Source organism: Mauremys mutica, chromosome 26 (genome assembly GCF_020497125.1).
Source record: "Mauremys mutica isolate MM-2020 ecotype Southern chromosome 26, ASM2049712v1, whole genome shotgun sequence".
Taxonomy (NCBI): Eukaryota; Metazoa; Chordata; order Testudines; family Geoemydidae; genus Mauremys; species Mauremys mutica.
The window spans coordinates 6189176-6204367 of record NC_059097.1 but is presented as its reverse complement, the minus strand read 5'-3'; the positions used below and the strand labels follow the sequence as shown (position 1 = coordinate 6204367).

Below are 15192 nucleotides of genomic sequence, written 5' to 3'. Positions count from 1 at the left end.
TGGACAGATGAGTGGGTGGGCGGGTGGCGCATGGGGACAGATGGCAGGACGGACAGGCTCGGGGGGGGGAAAGGGGGAATGGATGGATGGAGGGACGGGCGTATGAGTGCATGTGGGGACAGACGGTTGGATGAACGGGCGGAAGGGGGCATGTGACATTATTGACATAACCTGTGACCGTATAGATCATTGTTGCAACCACTTATATATTTGCAGCAAATATTGTGCAAAGGTTGTCGTGTGAGGTGTCTATGGAAAGGTTATAATCTGCTGATTATGATTATGCTGTCTGCATGTGTGTATCATTTTTGTAGTTAAAGTTATGAATATTGGCTCTGTACTTGTATCTCACTGTGTTTTGATTCTAAGTAGCCTCAGAGAAGCATTTGGTCAGTTTCTTGAGAAGGGACTATTCTCATTAAGTGCCCAATGAAGAAACACTTAACTGACAATGGACTTTGGAAGACGTCAATCCACATCTGAGCCTTCCTGGGAACATTCAAACTAACGTGTAAACAATGTCAGCCTGCAAACGGAGTCATGCATGGACATTTGACTTGCCCATGTGACTCCAGGCGCCATCTTGCAGCTGTGATTGTCCACATGGCAAGAGACTATAGAAGGCTGATGCCTCGTCTCCATCTTGTCTTCAATCCTGCTTCTTGCCTCTGGAGGGACTTTGTTACAAACTGAAGCTCTGAACAAAGGACTGAATGACCCATCCCAGCAAGGGATGGATTCCAGAGACTTGATTTGAACCTGCAGCTTATTCCATCACTGCTACAAGCCTGAACCAAGAACTTTGCCATTACTGGATGTAATTGATTCCATTTAACCAATTCTATCTCTCAGCTCTATCTTTTTCCTTTTATGAATAAACCTTTAGATTTTAGATTCTAAAGGATTGGCAACAGCGTGATTTGTGGGTAAGATCTGACTTGTATATTGACCTGGGTCTGGGGCTTGGTCCTTTGGGATCGGGAGAATCTTTTTCTTTTACTGGGGTCTTGGTTTTCATAACCATTCGTCCCCATAACGAGTGGCACTGGTGGGGTACTGGGAAACTGGAGTGTCTATGGAAATTGCTTGGACGGTAACTACCCAGCTTTAAGCGATTTGTCCTGAATTGCTAGTCTCAGTTGGGTCCCACCAAAGTGAGCATCATTACAGGGTGCATGGTAATGGATGGCTGGACAAACAGATGGAAGGGGGTGCGTGGGGACGGATAGATAAACTGGCAGGTGGATGGCTCAGTGTGGGTACGGATGACTGGATGGACAGGTGGACGGGTGCACGTGGGGATGGATGGCTGAATGGACGAGAGGGTGATGCGCATAGGAACAGATAGATAGGCGGGCGGGTAGGGGCTCGTGGGGGCAGATGAATAGATGGACAGATGGGTGGGTGCATGTGGGGACGGATGGCTGAACAGATGGGTGGATAGGTGCACATGGGGATGGATGGATGGACAGATGGGTGGGTGAGTGCGTGTGGGGACAGATGGATAAATGGACAGGGTGATGGATGCACATGGGAACGGATGGGTGGACGGATGGATGGACAGGTGCGCGTGTGGACAGATGGATGGATGGACGAGTGGAAGGGTGCATGTAGGGAAGACTGGCTGGACGGACAGGTGGGTTGGCACACATGGGAACGGATGGCTGCATGTACGGGAGGATGGGTGCATAGGGGGATGGATGGATGGATGGATGGACGGGCGGATAGGTGCATGTGGTGATGGATGGACGGACGGGCGGATGGGTGCACGTGGGGATGGATGGGTGGATGCATGCATGTGGGGATGGCTGGCTGGATGGGGGCGGATGTGTATGCCTGGGGACAGACGGAAGGTTGGGTGCGCATGGGGACGGATGAATAGATGGGCAGGACAGATGGCTGGACAGATGAGTGGATGGGTGCGTGTGGGGTAGATAGCTGGATGGACAGATAGATGGGTGCGTGTGGGGACAGAGAGCTGGACGGAGGGGCAGATGGGTACACATGAGGACGGATCGCTAGTCGGACGAACGGAGGGGTGCTCGCGAGGAAGGATGACTGGACGTAAGGGCAGGTAGGTGATCAAATGAATGGACAGCACCACAGACAGACGGGTGGTTGCTTATAATTGGCTGAATGGACAGGCAGATGGGTGCACGTGGGGACGGATGGCTGGATGGATGAGCATATGGGTGCACATAGGGATGGATGGCTGGATGGGCAGATGGATGCACGTGGGGATGGATGGCTGGATGGACAGGCGGATGGGTGCATGTGGGGGATGGATGGCTGGATGGATGGGTGGATGGGTGCACATGGGGACGGATGGCTGGAATGACAGCCGGATGGGTGTGCATGGGGACGGATGGATAGATGGATGGGCGGATGGGTGCACGTGGGGATGGATGGCTGGATGGATGGGCAGATGCTTGTGCGTGGGGACGGATGAATGGACAAAAGGCGCATGGGTGCACGTGGGGAAGAATGGCTGGAAGGATGGGCAGATGGGTGCACATGGGGATGGATAAACAGATGGGTGGATTGGGACACATGTGGATGAATGGCTGGATGGGCGGACGGATGGATGCGCATGGGGACGGATGGCTGGAAGGATGGTCAGATGGGGGCACATTTGGATGAATGGCTGGAAGGACGGGCTGATGGGTGCGCATGGGGGCAGATGGCTGGATGGATGAATGGATGGGTGCGTGTGGGTATGGTTGGCTGGATGGACAGGTGGACAGGCGCGCATGGGGATGGATGAATGGATGGATGGACGGACGGATGGGTGCACGTGGGGACGGATGGCTGGACAGAAGGATGGATGGGTGTACGTAGGGAAGGATTGCTGGATGGACGGATGGATGGCTGCATGTGAGGATGGACAGACTGGTGGATGGGTGCACATGGGGATGGACAAATGGATGGATGGGTGCACATGGGAACGGATGGCTGGACGGAAGGATGGATGGGTGTGCATGGGGATGGATGGCTGGATGGATGGGTGGATGGCTGCACGTGGGAATGGATGGATAAACGGATGGGTGGATGGGTGCGCATGGGGACGGATGGCTGGACGGAAGGATGGATGGGTGCATGTAGGGAAGGATGGCTGGATGGACGGGTGGATGGGTGTGCATGGGGATGGATGGCTGGATGGATGGATGGCTGCACGTGGGAATGGATGGATAAACGGATGGGTGGATGGGTGCGCATGGGGATGGACAGATGGGCAGATGGGGTGCGCGTCGGGATGGATGGCTGGACAGACACATGGATGGGTGCACGTGTGGATAGATGGCTGGACAGACAGACAGATGGGTGGGCGTGCACGGGGGCAGATGTCCAGCTAAACAGAAAGACAGACCAGATGCGTACAGGGAGAGACACATGGGGAGGCCGGAGGACAGACGGCCAGACAGCGAGCGCTCACCCCCGGAACAGACGGACGTTGGGTCGAACCAGCAGCTCGAGTCGGTGCTGGGGCTGGCGCTGTGGGGCCAGTGGATGGTGTGCCCCACGTAGCGCAGCCCCTCGGGCCCCATGGACACGCTGTAGGTGGGCCAGAGGCGGTTCCCTTTGCCGTCTGTGTCGAGGATGATGTAGCTCACCAGGGGGTCGCCGTCCTCGTCGGCCGCCAGCGGCTGGCAGAAGCCATCCAGTTGGAAGTCCCGGGCGTGCTCAGCGACGCTGGAGCCCATCACCCAGCGGCCGGCCTGCCGAGTGCGCTCCACCGCCTTGGCCAGGTAGTAGATGGAGTTGTAGATGGTGCCAAAGAGTGGGTGCACCTGGGGGCAGAGGGGGATCGGGGTCAAGAGGAGCGAGGGAAGGTTGGGGGGCTTGGCACACATCCTCCAGCGTCCCAACAGTGCGGTATCCTCATTGGCCACCGCTGGGCGCCAGCTGACTCCGCTCCTTTCTACCTCCCCATTGGCCACCCGTGTGCACCTCCATCCCACCTCCCCAATGGCCACCCCTGTGCACCTCCATCCCACCTCCCCAATGGCCACCCGTGTGCACCTCCATCCCACCTCCCCAATGGCCACCCCGTGCACCTCCATCCCACCTCCCCAATGGCCACCCCTGTGCACCTCCATCCCACCTCCCCAATGGCCACCCCTGTGCACCTCCATCCCACCTCCCCAATGGCCACCCCTGTGCACCTCCATCCCACCTCCCCATTGGCCACCCCTGTGCACCTCCATCCCACCTCCCCAATGGCCACCCCTGTGCACCTCCACCCCACCTCCCCATTAGCCACCCCTGTGCACCTCCATCCCACCTCCCCAATGGCCACCCCTGTGCACCTCTATCCCACCTTCCCATTGGCCACCCCTGTGCACCTCCATTCCACCTCCCCAATCGCCACCCCTGTGCACCTCCATCCCACCTCCCCAATGGTCACCCCTGTGCACCTCCATTCCACCTCCCCACTGGCCACCCCTGTGCATCTCCATCCCACCTCCCCAATTGCCACCCCTGTGCACCTCCATCCCACCTCCCCATTGGCCACCCCTGTGCACCTCCATCCCACCTCCCCATTGGCCACCCCTGTGCACCTCCATCCCACCTCCCCAATGGCCACCCGTGTGCACCTCTATCCCACCTTCCCATTGGCCACCCCTGTGCACCTCCATTCCACCTCCCCATTAGCCACCCCTGTGCACCTCCATCCCACCTCCCCAATGGCCACCCCCGTGCACCTCCATCCCACCTCCCCATTGGCCACCCCCGTGCACCTCCATCCCACCTCCCCATTGGCCACCCGTGTGCACCTCCATCCCACCTCCCCATTGGCCACCCCCGTGCACCTCCATTCCACCTCCCCATTAGCCACCCCCGTGCACCTCCATCCCACCTCCCCAATGGCCACCCCCGTGCACCTCCATCCCACCTCCCCAATGGCCACCCGCGTGCACCTTCCGACTCTGCATTGGCCACAGCCATCTCTTTCTGTCTTGCCATTGGCCACAGCTGGGCACCTACTGTATCCCAATCCTCCCCTCTTCTCACTGGCTCAAGGCCATATCCATCTCGTGCCCCCATGGGCTCAACCCTCCCGCCGACCCGTTGGCCATGGTCCCAACACCCCCTACCTCTCCGCCCGTCCCTGGGTCACGCCCACCACCCTACGGCCTGGGCCCTCTGGGTCCGGTGCCCACCTGCGCGGGGTCCAGGTGAGCCGGCAGCTCGCGCGCCTGCTGGGCGTCCTGGAAAGCCTCGCGGAAGCCGCGCTCGGGGGCGTCGACGGTGACGGTGAGCACGGCGTCGTAGGCCAGCCGCAGCTTGGTGCTGTTACCCAGCACGGGGTAGGGAGTCCGGCGGTAGGGCAGGCTGTAGGTCAGCGCGTCGTAAGGGATGAAGACGAAGGTGCCGTCCGTCATGCGCAGGTCCTCGGCCTTCTCCAACAGGAGGCGCTGGTCCTCCCCGCCCAGCAGCACCGAGTGCATGCACATCACCACCACTGGGGGCGGGGGCAGAGGGTATGGGGGGCAAGGGGACGTCGGGGGGAGGGGAGGAAGACACAACGGAAGGCTGAAAAGCACCCAACGAGGGAGAGCGATGGGCGAGGCTGGCCCCCCCTCTGGCCCCCCAGCCCTCCTCGGCTTGGGATCAGGCTTCCCCCTTGCACCAGGACATCGGGGTTCCACCCATCACCCCACAGGGTCCTCTGACCACCCATCTCCGCACACCCCGCTATTCCCCCCACGCCTCTGTCTCCCCATCCATCCCCACACAGCTCTCCATGTGTCCATCCATGTCCCACCGGCCCCATCCATCCATCCACCTCACACACCTCTCTGTCTAGCCATCCATCCATCCATCTACCCCACACACTTCTCCGTCTATCCATCCATTCACCCACCCCCCCACACACACCTCTCCGTCTCCCTAACCCTAACCCTAACCCTATCCATCTACACCTCACACACACCTCTCCATGTGTTCATCCATCCCCCACAGGCCCCATCCATCCATGCACCCCACACACCTCTCTGTCTAGCCATCCATCCATCTACTCCACACACACACCTCTCCATGTGTTCATCCATCCCCCACAGGCCCCATCCATCCATCCACCCCCCCACACCTCTCCATCTGTCCATCCATCCACTCCAAACACCTCTCCGTCTGTCCATCCATCCATCCACCCCACACACACCTCTCCATGTATCCATCCATCCCCCACAGGCCCCATCCATCCATCCACCACACACACCTCTCCATCTGTCCATCCATCCATCCACCACACACACCTCTCCATCTGTCTATCCATCCATCCCCCGCACACCTCTCCGTCTGTCCATCCATCCATCCCCCACGCACCTCTCCATGTGCCCATCTATCCCCCACAGGCCCCATCCATCCATCCACCCCACACGCCTCTCCGTCTAGCTATCCATCCATCCACCCCACATAGCCTCCATCTGTCTGTCCATCCATTCCCACACACGCCTCTCCATCTGTCCGTTCATCCATCCATCCATCCCCCACACATAACTCTCTGTCTGTCTGTCCATCCATCCACCCCACACGCCTCTCCATCTGTCCATCCATCCATCCCCCGCACATCTTTCTGTCTGTCCATGCATCCATCCCCACACACTCCACTCTCCATCCGCCCCTCCCCACACCTCTCTATCCACCTACCCCCATACAAACGTTCTTATGAATGTATCTATCCATCGCCCCTGCATCTCTCTGTCCGTCCATCCCCCTACACCCACATCCATCTTCTCTCTCTCTCTAGGCACCCAGCCCCTGGTAAGTTCACACATCTCCAAGCCAGCAGGGCCAGCAGGACTGGCCAGAGCCCAGGGGACCTCACCAAACCCTTCTGTTGAACCCGCAGCTTCCAACTCGGCCAGCGTGTCCCCCTCGGCCTTGAAAGTCTCCCAGCGATGGGGCATGCTCCTCCTTGGGGGCCCGTTCTCCCAGGGCAACGCGGTCCCCTTAGTTCTTGTCTGAATTTCTCCAGTTTCAGCTCTCAGCCATCCTGGCTCCTCTGCTCTAACCACTAGACACCCCCCCCACACGCCCCTCCCAGAGCCAGGTAGAGAACCCAGGAGTCCTGCCCCTTCCCTTGCCAACGTACCTCTGACGTTGTCGGCCCGCTGCACCTTCCGCAGGGCATTGCGGGCCCCGTCGGCCCCGGGCTCCATGGTGGTCACCACGCCCACGGGCAAGCCGAACTCGCGCAGGGAGCTGGCCAGGCCCTGCCCCACCTCCACCCACAGGTCCTGCCGGGAGGTGACCACGGCCACGTGGGCCCAGCGGAAGAACTTGAGGACGGCGTAGAGGACGGACGAGGCCCGGGGCAGGGGCCGGGCAAAGGTGCCCCACCGCTCCACCTCGGCGTCCCCGTTCTGGCAGGCCCAGGAGAAGATTGGCTTGTTCCAGGCCCGGCCCAGCGGCCCGGCCGCCCCGCAGGCCCCCGGGTTGAGCGGCCCCACGAAGCCGGAGGCGTAACGCTCGGCGTTGACCCAGGCCACCAGCGCCTGGCTGGTCTGGCACTCCTCGTTCAGCAGCACGTAGTCGAACCAGTAGCCCTGGTTCACGGTGGGGTCTCTGTTGAGCCGCCCAACGGCCAGCTGGGCGGCCACCTCGGGCAAGGCCTGGGCGAAGATGGGGTCGCAGGCCCAGGGCCCCATCACCCCCACCTTGAAGGTGGCCAGCTGGACCCAGGCGGGCCAGCCCAGGAGCAGGAGCCAGAGCAGGGGAGCCTGGGGCCGCCGCCGTCCCCACCTGGGGTGGTTGGAGAGGCGCAGAAGGAACCTGTGGAAGCCAATCCAGGCAGGAGCCATGGCTCCAGGGAGCCGGGGGACGGCCACAATGTGGGGGCCGGGTTATTTAGCCCCTCGGGGGCCAGGCCCAGGAGGCCTGGCTGGAAAAGGGTCCGGCCGCTGCGCCCGACATCATGGGAGGAGGAGTCGCTGCCGCCGGAGCTACGGGAAACAGTGCACCTGGAAGAGAGAGGAGACAGGTGTCCGAATGAGAGACAGAAAGTGGGGGAGCTGGGACTCCTGGGTTCTCTCCCCGGCTGTACTGTCAACAATGGCAGCCATGTTATTAATGACGGTGGCCACCAGCCATATGGTCACTAACGGCAGCCATATTGCTAACAATGGTGGCCATATTCTTAACTTCGGTGGCCAATTGCCAAGGGACCGTGCATAAACGACACAACAGCGGGGGGGGGGGGCGGGTCCTGACTTTTGCGGGTTTGTTTCAGCATCGCAAAGCGTTACAAGGGGTGGGCGGCTCTTGAAAATCCCCAGAAAAGTGTGTTGCATCATTTATGGCCAGCCCTGCCCCACCCCCCCACTGTGATGGCCAATATTGTGACCATGCCAGCAATACGGTCGCTCATGACGACCCTGTCGCCAACAACGGCCCCCGTATTGTTAACAACAGCGGCCATATTGCAAATGGCAGCGATATTGCGAACAACGGCGGCCATATTGCGAACAACGGCGGCCATATGGCGAACGATGGCGGCCATATTGCAAATGGCAGCCATATTGCGAATGATGGTGGCCATATTGCGAACAGCAGTGGCCATATTGTTAAGAACTGCGGCCAGATTGTGAACAGTAGACATATTGGACATTAACAATGGCCATATTGCCAATATGCTAGCCATAGTGTCACTAACGGCGGCCATGTTGCTAACAATGGCGGCCATATTGTGAACTGTAGAGATACTGTTAACAACGGCGGCCATATTTGGGACTAACATCAGCTATATTCCAGACCCGCCAGCAATATGGCACCATAATGCCAACAATGGCAACCGTCTTTCCAGCACGCAGGTCCCACAGCCCATACCAACCCGCCATGAGCTTCAAAGAGGCGCCCCTTGCCTTGACAGCAGGCAGCCCCGTCCCCTCATCCCTCCCGCCCCATATGCATGGGGCCTTGTATGGCACGTTTCCACGGCAGGCCAAGGCGAAGGGTCACGGCGGGCGAGGACAGCTGTCCTGGCCTAAATCCACCTGATCTCATCAGCCTCGGCCGGTATTAGCCAAAGGACGGCGACACGTGCCGCCCAGCACTTCCATAAACCCGCCCGCCCCCCTCCCCCGCCCCCCAATCCTAATCCCCCAGATGAACTAAACTGGGATTAACCCTTTGGCCCCAGCTGCCCGGTCACATTAAGTGTGAAGCAGCCCAGTGGCCCAGGCAGCCACGTGTGAGCTCATCTCCAGCGGCCCCGGCCTGCGTGTTGCCTGCCCCACGTGGATGGGCTGGGCGGGGGAGAAGCCACGGGCACGGTGGGGAAGGATGGAGGGAATGGATGGGTCACCAGGGGAGGTCAGTAGTGACCTTGGCCCTCGGTCAGCTCTCGGGCGAAGCAGGGAAGACAGCCAGGGAATGGGGCGGGGGGGCTCAGCAGGGGGCGCTCTCCCCTGGCAGGCAGGACTGGCCCCACGGCGGCGCTAGGGGGTGCTGTGCTGCAGGAATCAGGGTGGAGGGCTCAGCAGTGGGCACTCTCCCCTGGCATTGTGAGTTTGAGGCTGGAGGAAACCATATGATTGTCTAGGGTGACCTCCTGCATAGCACTAACTAACTAACGCACCCCACCTCTGACCTTAAACCGCGGTATCCCGGCCCTCAACCGGCCGAGAACAGGCGAGCCCAAGGTGCCCTCTGTGCCCGAGGCCCTGCCACGGCCGGGAACTGACTATGTGAGACGTGCCCAGATGAGCCCCGCGGGGGACCAGTGCCCTATGCTACAGAGGAAGGTGCAACCACACACCCACATGGTCCCTGCCACTCTGACCCGGGGTGGGGAAATCCCTTCCCGCCCCAGATCAGGTGATTGGCTGGATCCTGAACCCGTGAGCAAGACCCAGCCGCCAGGCTGCTGGCGCGAGGGTTTTCCGAAACCTGCCCCGTGTCCCATCTGCCTCAGAGGAAGCAAGCAGGCAGATGCATGAACAGCGCCAGCTTTATGAACTGCGGGGCCCGGTTCGAATCCCTGGCAGCGGTCCAGGGCTTCGGCTGTGGCGGGGGGGGGGAGGGATCCACTACGGGTCTTCGGTGGCACTTCGGGGGCGGGGGGCCCGCTCCAGGTCTTCCGCAGCACCAAAGGACCCGCTGCCACCAAAATGCCGCCGAAGACCCGGAGTGGACCCCTCCCGCCCCGCTGCCGAAATGCTGCTGAAGACCCAGACACCCCCACACACACATGGGTGCCGGGTGAGTAAAAAAATTAAAAAGGCGCTTAAACCATGGGGATCTCTTAGGAGTGGGGCCTGATTCCCAGGAATCGGGGAAAACAGCCTAAAGCCGGCCCTGGCGCCTGGAGACACCAGGGTGAGGACCCTTCCTGACCCTTGCAGGTGACCGGCTGAGGCCCTGAAGCATGGGCATTAGGAACATGAGACCTAAACCAGGAGGAGAACGGGAGTCCCAGAGGCTGGCGAGCGCCACCCCCGATCCTCATCAACAACCCCCTCACTCAACCCCCCTCAGATATTTCTCCAGCTCTTTCTCGTGGGAGGCTGGTCCAGGCTCTCCCGTCTCCGGTGGATAGAAACCTTCTGCTCTCTGGCTCCATTCATTCTGGTGCCAACATTACCCTAGGAAAGGCTCCCACGTGCCCCTGACGTGTCACCTCTGTCTTTGGCGACAGGGGTTCAAATCTCCCGCAAGGCTCCGCGTTTCCCAGCATCCACCATTCAAGACGGATGTTGACAAATGGCCAAGGATCCAGCGTGCTTCTGTTCCTGGTGCCACCGCTGCTGGAATCCTGCGCCCCGTTCTGGGGCTCACGGTTCCAGGAGGAGGCGGGTCAATTGGAGGTGGTGTGACGGGTTGGGTCACAGAGACTCCCCCTTGGGAACTGCCACCTGATGTGATGAGACCACCTCTGCGCCCGTTTTCCCTGCCAGCTTGGGACTTCAGTGCCCTGCCTTCTTGAGCCAGACACGCCAGCCTGCTGCAACCCAGACCCGGTCTGAACCACATCCCCCCAAAAGCTGCAGGCTTAACTGAAAACAGCTCAGCAAGTGCTCCTGTCTCCAGCACCCAGACACCCAGCTCCCAATGGGACCCAACCCCCAAATAAATCCGCTTTACTCTGTATAAAGCTTATGCAGGGTAAACTCATGAATTGTCCACCCTCTATGAGAGATATGCACAGCTGTTTGCTCCCCAGGAATTAATTACTTACCCTGAGTTAGTTAATAAACAAAAGTGATTTTATTAAGTATAAAAGGAGGATTTAAGTGGTTCCAAGTAATAACAGCCAGAACAAAGCAAGTTACCAAGCAAAATAAAACAAAACACGCAAGTCTAAGCCTAATACAGTAGGAAACTGAATACAGGTAAATCTCACCCTCAGAGATGTTCCAATCAGCTTCTTTCCCAGACTAGAGTCCTTCCTAGTCTTCACCCGATCCTTTCTCAGGAAGGCCTGCGCGTAGACAGAGCCAATTGTCCTGGTTAATGGGAGGCATCAAGATGCCAAGCCACCATTAACGGCCCACACTTCGCATAATTACAAAAGGCCCTCAGAATTATATTTCATATCCCTAGTTTCAGATACAAGACTGCTACATTCATACAAATAGGGTGACCACACGCAGTAGATCATAAGCTTTGTAATGATGCCTTACAAGAGACCTTTTGCACGAAGCATATTCCAGTTACAGTATATTCACGCTTCTTAGCGTATTTTCATAAAATCATATGGAGTGCAACGTCACAGAGGGGTCCTCGGAAGAGCCACAAGAACAATTAAAGGATGGGAAAACTTCCCCCGAGAGCGAGAGACTCCAGGAGCGCCAACGACTTAGTTCATGAAGCAATTGGTCGTGCGATGGGTCCCTGGGAAGAGATGGGGAAGGAGGGAGGTTGGAAGGGATGGAGGTGAAATGGATGGAATGACTGAGAGATTATGACCTGCAAAACCTACTTGGCGGATGAGGCTGGAATTGGAAGAGGTTTGAGAGTACAGTAGCAGGTTCAGACTCCCAACCAAGCCATCAGCACTGGCACTGAGGGGATGCGGACAGCTGGGATGAAGGCTCAGGTGGGTCACGGAAAGTAGCCGAGTGAGATGGGCGAGGTCTTTGCCTGTAACGCCTTCGGCTCATGACGGGAATCGTCCGTAGAGTCTGAAGATCATTTTTGATCTCTACCGGAGACTCCAGCGAAGCCAGAGATCCGGAGCCAAGATGCTCGTTCCATCACAATCACGGTGAAATTGGACCAGGCTGGAGTTCTGGCAGCATCTAAAGAGCCCTGTGAAGACGTCTTTGCCAAGAATTGACCTTCACCCAGGATGGCCTTAAAATGGGGCCCAGTGCTTCGGTGGCAAATGGCCAGTAAAGATGTGAAATTCATTGAGTCGCATTTTGACACACGGGCCTGCCGATTCACTCTCCTGGACGATAATGTCGCAGATGAGTAGCTTTGGCGACCAACAGGATCGAGACGCTTCTGATCCTTGGTATAGGGAGTAACCTTGGCATTGTGCCACTTCCCACGGACATTAATGCCATCCACAACCAAGGAATTGGGAGTTGGGTGTGAGAATAAAAATTCCGAATCCTTCTTTGGGGACGTAGGTATTTTTTGTTGGCTCGTCAATAAATGCAAAGTAATGCACATCGCAAACCAGAATCACAACTGTGCATGCCAAAGCGATGGGGTCTATTTAAGCAGTTGTGATGAAGCAGGTTTTTTTGTTGTTGTTGTTTTCAATGGTTTGCATGTGGAGGGGGTGGGACTCAGTTTCCCTGGTTTAACGAGATGGTGGGCGAGGGAGTTGGTGGTTACAGAGGGCCAGCAAACGGCCTGGAGAATGGATACCTCAGCGACTGGTGACCAGGAGGCCCAGCTTGGAAGTCACAGCCGGTTCTGACCAGTGGGAGGACAATGGACTGCGGAGAGAGGACCCCGGTGACCCGCCGGTTCCAGCCAGAGCGGGACAAAGGACGGCTGAGAGGAGAGGAGGCCCAGGCGACCTGTTTACCTGGAGAGAAGACAAAGGACAGAGGCGGGGCTTGGGGGAGGGCCTTGGGGGAGGGGATATCGGATGCCCATCTGTAAGATGTGGCTAGTGGACCGGAAGCCTAAAGATCTGGCCAGTGGCGGGTGAGTTTGCGGACAGCAGAGAGCAGAGACCTCTCAAAGGTGGGACTCCAGGAAGCCCAGCTCAGGGGTGCCTGGGAAGGCCAGGGAAGGCCGACCCCCCTCGTGGGACGTGAGCGACCTGAAATGTAATGACTTCAGCCCCTCAGCTTTGATGTACCCTTGGGAAGGGACTGTGTTCCTTTAAGACAGGATCCGGACCCGGTGCCAGTAACGGCCAAAGAGCCGAACCCAGAGATCGGGAGGCGGAGAAGGCAGGAGCCAGTGTGCATGTGAACGGCCCGTAAACGGCCCGGCCGGCAGGACCGGGGGGTACTTCCCCCCCGCCGGCTAGTAGGAGCTGAGTGTGGACAACCGCCCTGCCCAAGAGAGAGGTGGCTCCCAGTGGCTCTGATGCAGCAACCAAAGCAGTGGGCTCGCTCCCTACCCTCACTGGGACACGGGCGCTGGGGGGTTAAGGTCCTGTAGTGAGGACACATCTGAAGGGGGGCCCCAAAGAGGCTGGGGTGCAGGATCGGCTCCCTGCAGAGGTGCTGATGGGGGATGGACTGAAGAACTGGCCGGACGGTGCAATCCACCCCAAACCCAGCAGCTGAATTCGAGACCCAGCCACAGAAGAATCCCTCCTGGAAGAAGCGGTGGGCTCTGCGAGGTGTGGCGAGATCCTGGGGAAGGATCCAGGTGAGAGGAGTGACCCGGAAGCAGGAAAGGGCTTCCTGAGGGAAAACTGAACTGGGGGGGATCAGAAGGTGTCTGGTGGTCCCCTAGAAGTGCCACCGGGGGGGATGTCCCTTCCCCTAAACATCGGGGGGGGGGGTTCGGCGCACCCGGCGAGAGCTGCTGCAGAACGTTTGCTGCCCCGGAAATTCCCAGGGGTCCACCCTTTTGAGTTGGTGCGTGGAAGGAGAAGGAGGGGACCCCCGGACATGATGAGAAACACACGGGGAATCGGTGGTGGATTCTGAACTGTCGCTCTGGAGAAAGCTCACTGAGCTCATGGGTTTGGCCGGGAAGAACCTAGCTGGGACCCAGAAACGGGAAAAGGGCTGGTACGACGACGGGCCGGATCGGGGGCCAGCAGAGGGGTCTCCGCTCAGCGCGACGAGCCTCTGGGAAGAGCCCTGTGACACCACCAACCAGCTGATGGAGGTGAGTCAGGTGCTGGAGCTGCCCGGTTGTACTTTGACAGGGAGCTTGGTGGTGCGGCCGTGCGTGGCGGCAGGGGAAAGGGAATTTCTCTCCTGAGCCAGGAGCCGACCTCCGGCTGGAATAACTTCCCCTCTCTGACCAGCTAACCCCCGTCCGCCGGCTGAGATCACAGGGCCGGCCTCTATCATCCCATCCTGCATCCTGGTGAGACGAGGGTGGCAGAGGTGTCGTACCTGGGTCCACACGGTGGAAAGCGGCTGCCTAAAGCCAGAGGCAGCCAAGGGGAAGGCAACCGGAGATTGGCCCATTCCTCAGCCCAAGACACGGGTCTCTAAGGGGACGGCTGGGTACCGCTGAAGGTTTGTTCCCCACTTCCGCTCCCGTTACGGAGATTGGGAAGTTGGGGCACGCCCGACGAGGTGGCCAGCGGGATGCTCCGGGCGCTGAAGAAGACTCTCACCTGGCAAACCCAGACTTGGACAAACCCCTGGGTGCGGTGCTGACCCAGGCCAACGCAAAGGAGGAAAGACACCCCAGGAAGCTGCTCCTCCGGGAGCAGAACGACGCGGCCACAGAGAAGGGAGGCCTGGCCCTGGGGTGGGCTCTTAAAAAGCTGCAGCCGGATCTGTCTGGGTGGTGCTTTATGGTGCACAATCGCCCTGACGGGGCTGCACCGGATGAAAGAGCCCAATGCCAAACTCCTACGGTGGAGTCTCATCTGCCAGGACGATCCCGTGGGAGTGGTCCATGTTCAGAGGAGCGCAGACGTTACAGCGGACGCGTTGTCCCGGAGATGCGGGGGCCTGAGCGTCCCCGGGGTCACTAGCTGGAGTGACCCCCGCTCAGTTCAGTCTCGAAGGGGGGAGAGACGTGAGGAAGCTGTGTGGTGTTTTACACGAAGAGTGTGCGCGCGCCTCAGTTTCCCCACGGGCTGCCTGT

General features: G+C 59.0%; 1 protein-coding gene across 1 annotated transcript in view; it reads right to left on the bottom strand.

Moving 5' to 3' along the window:
- LOC123356732 (retinal guanylyl cyclase 1-like) overlaps window positions 1–7805 on the bottom strand; it is a 29518-nt gene extending 21713 nt beyond the window's left edge. Inside the window, exons 1-3 of the mRNA XM_045000106.1 lie at window positions 7097–7805; window positions 5163–5464; window positions 3434–3788 (exon numbers count right to left, since the gene is read on the bottom strand). Coding sequence (XP_044856041.1) covers window positions 3434–3788; window positions 5163–5464; window positions 7097–7805 — 1366 coding nt within the window. The remainder of the gene's footprint in view (window positions 1–3433; window positions 3789–5162; window positions 5465–7096) is intronic.
- Window positions 7806–15192: the final 7387 nt, after the last annotated feature.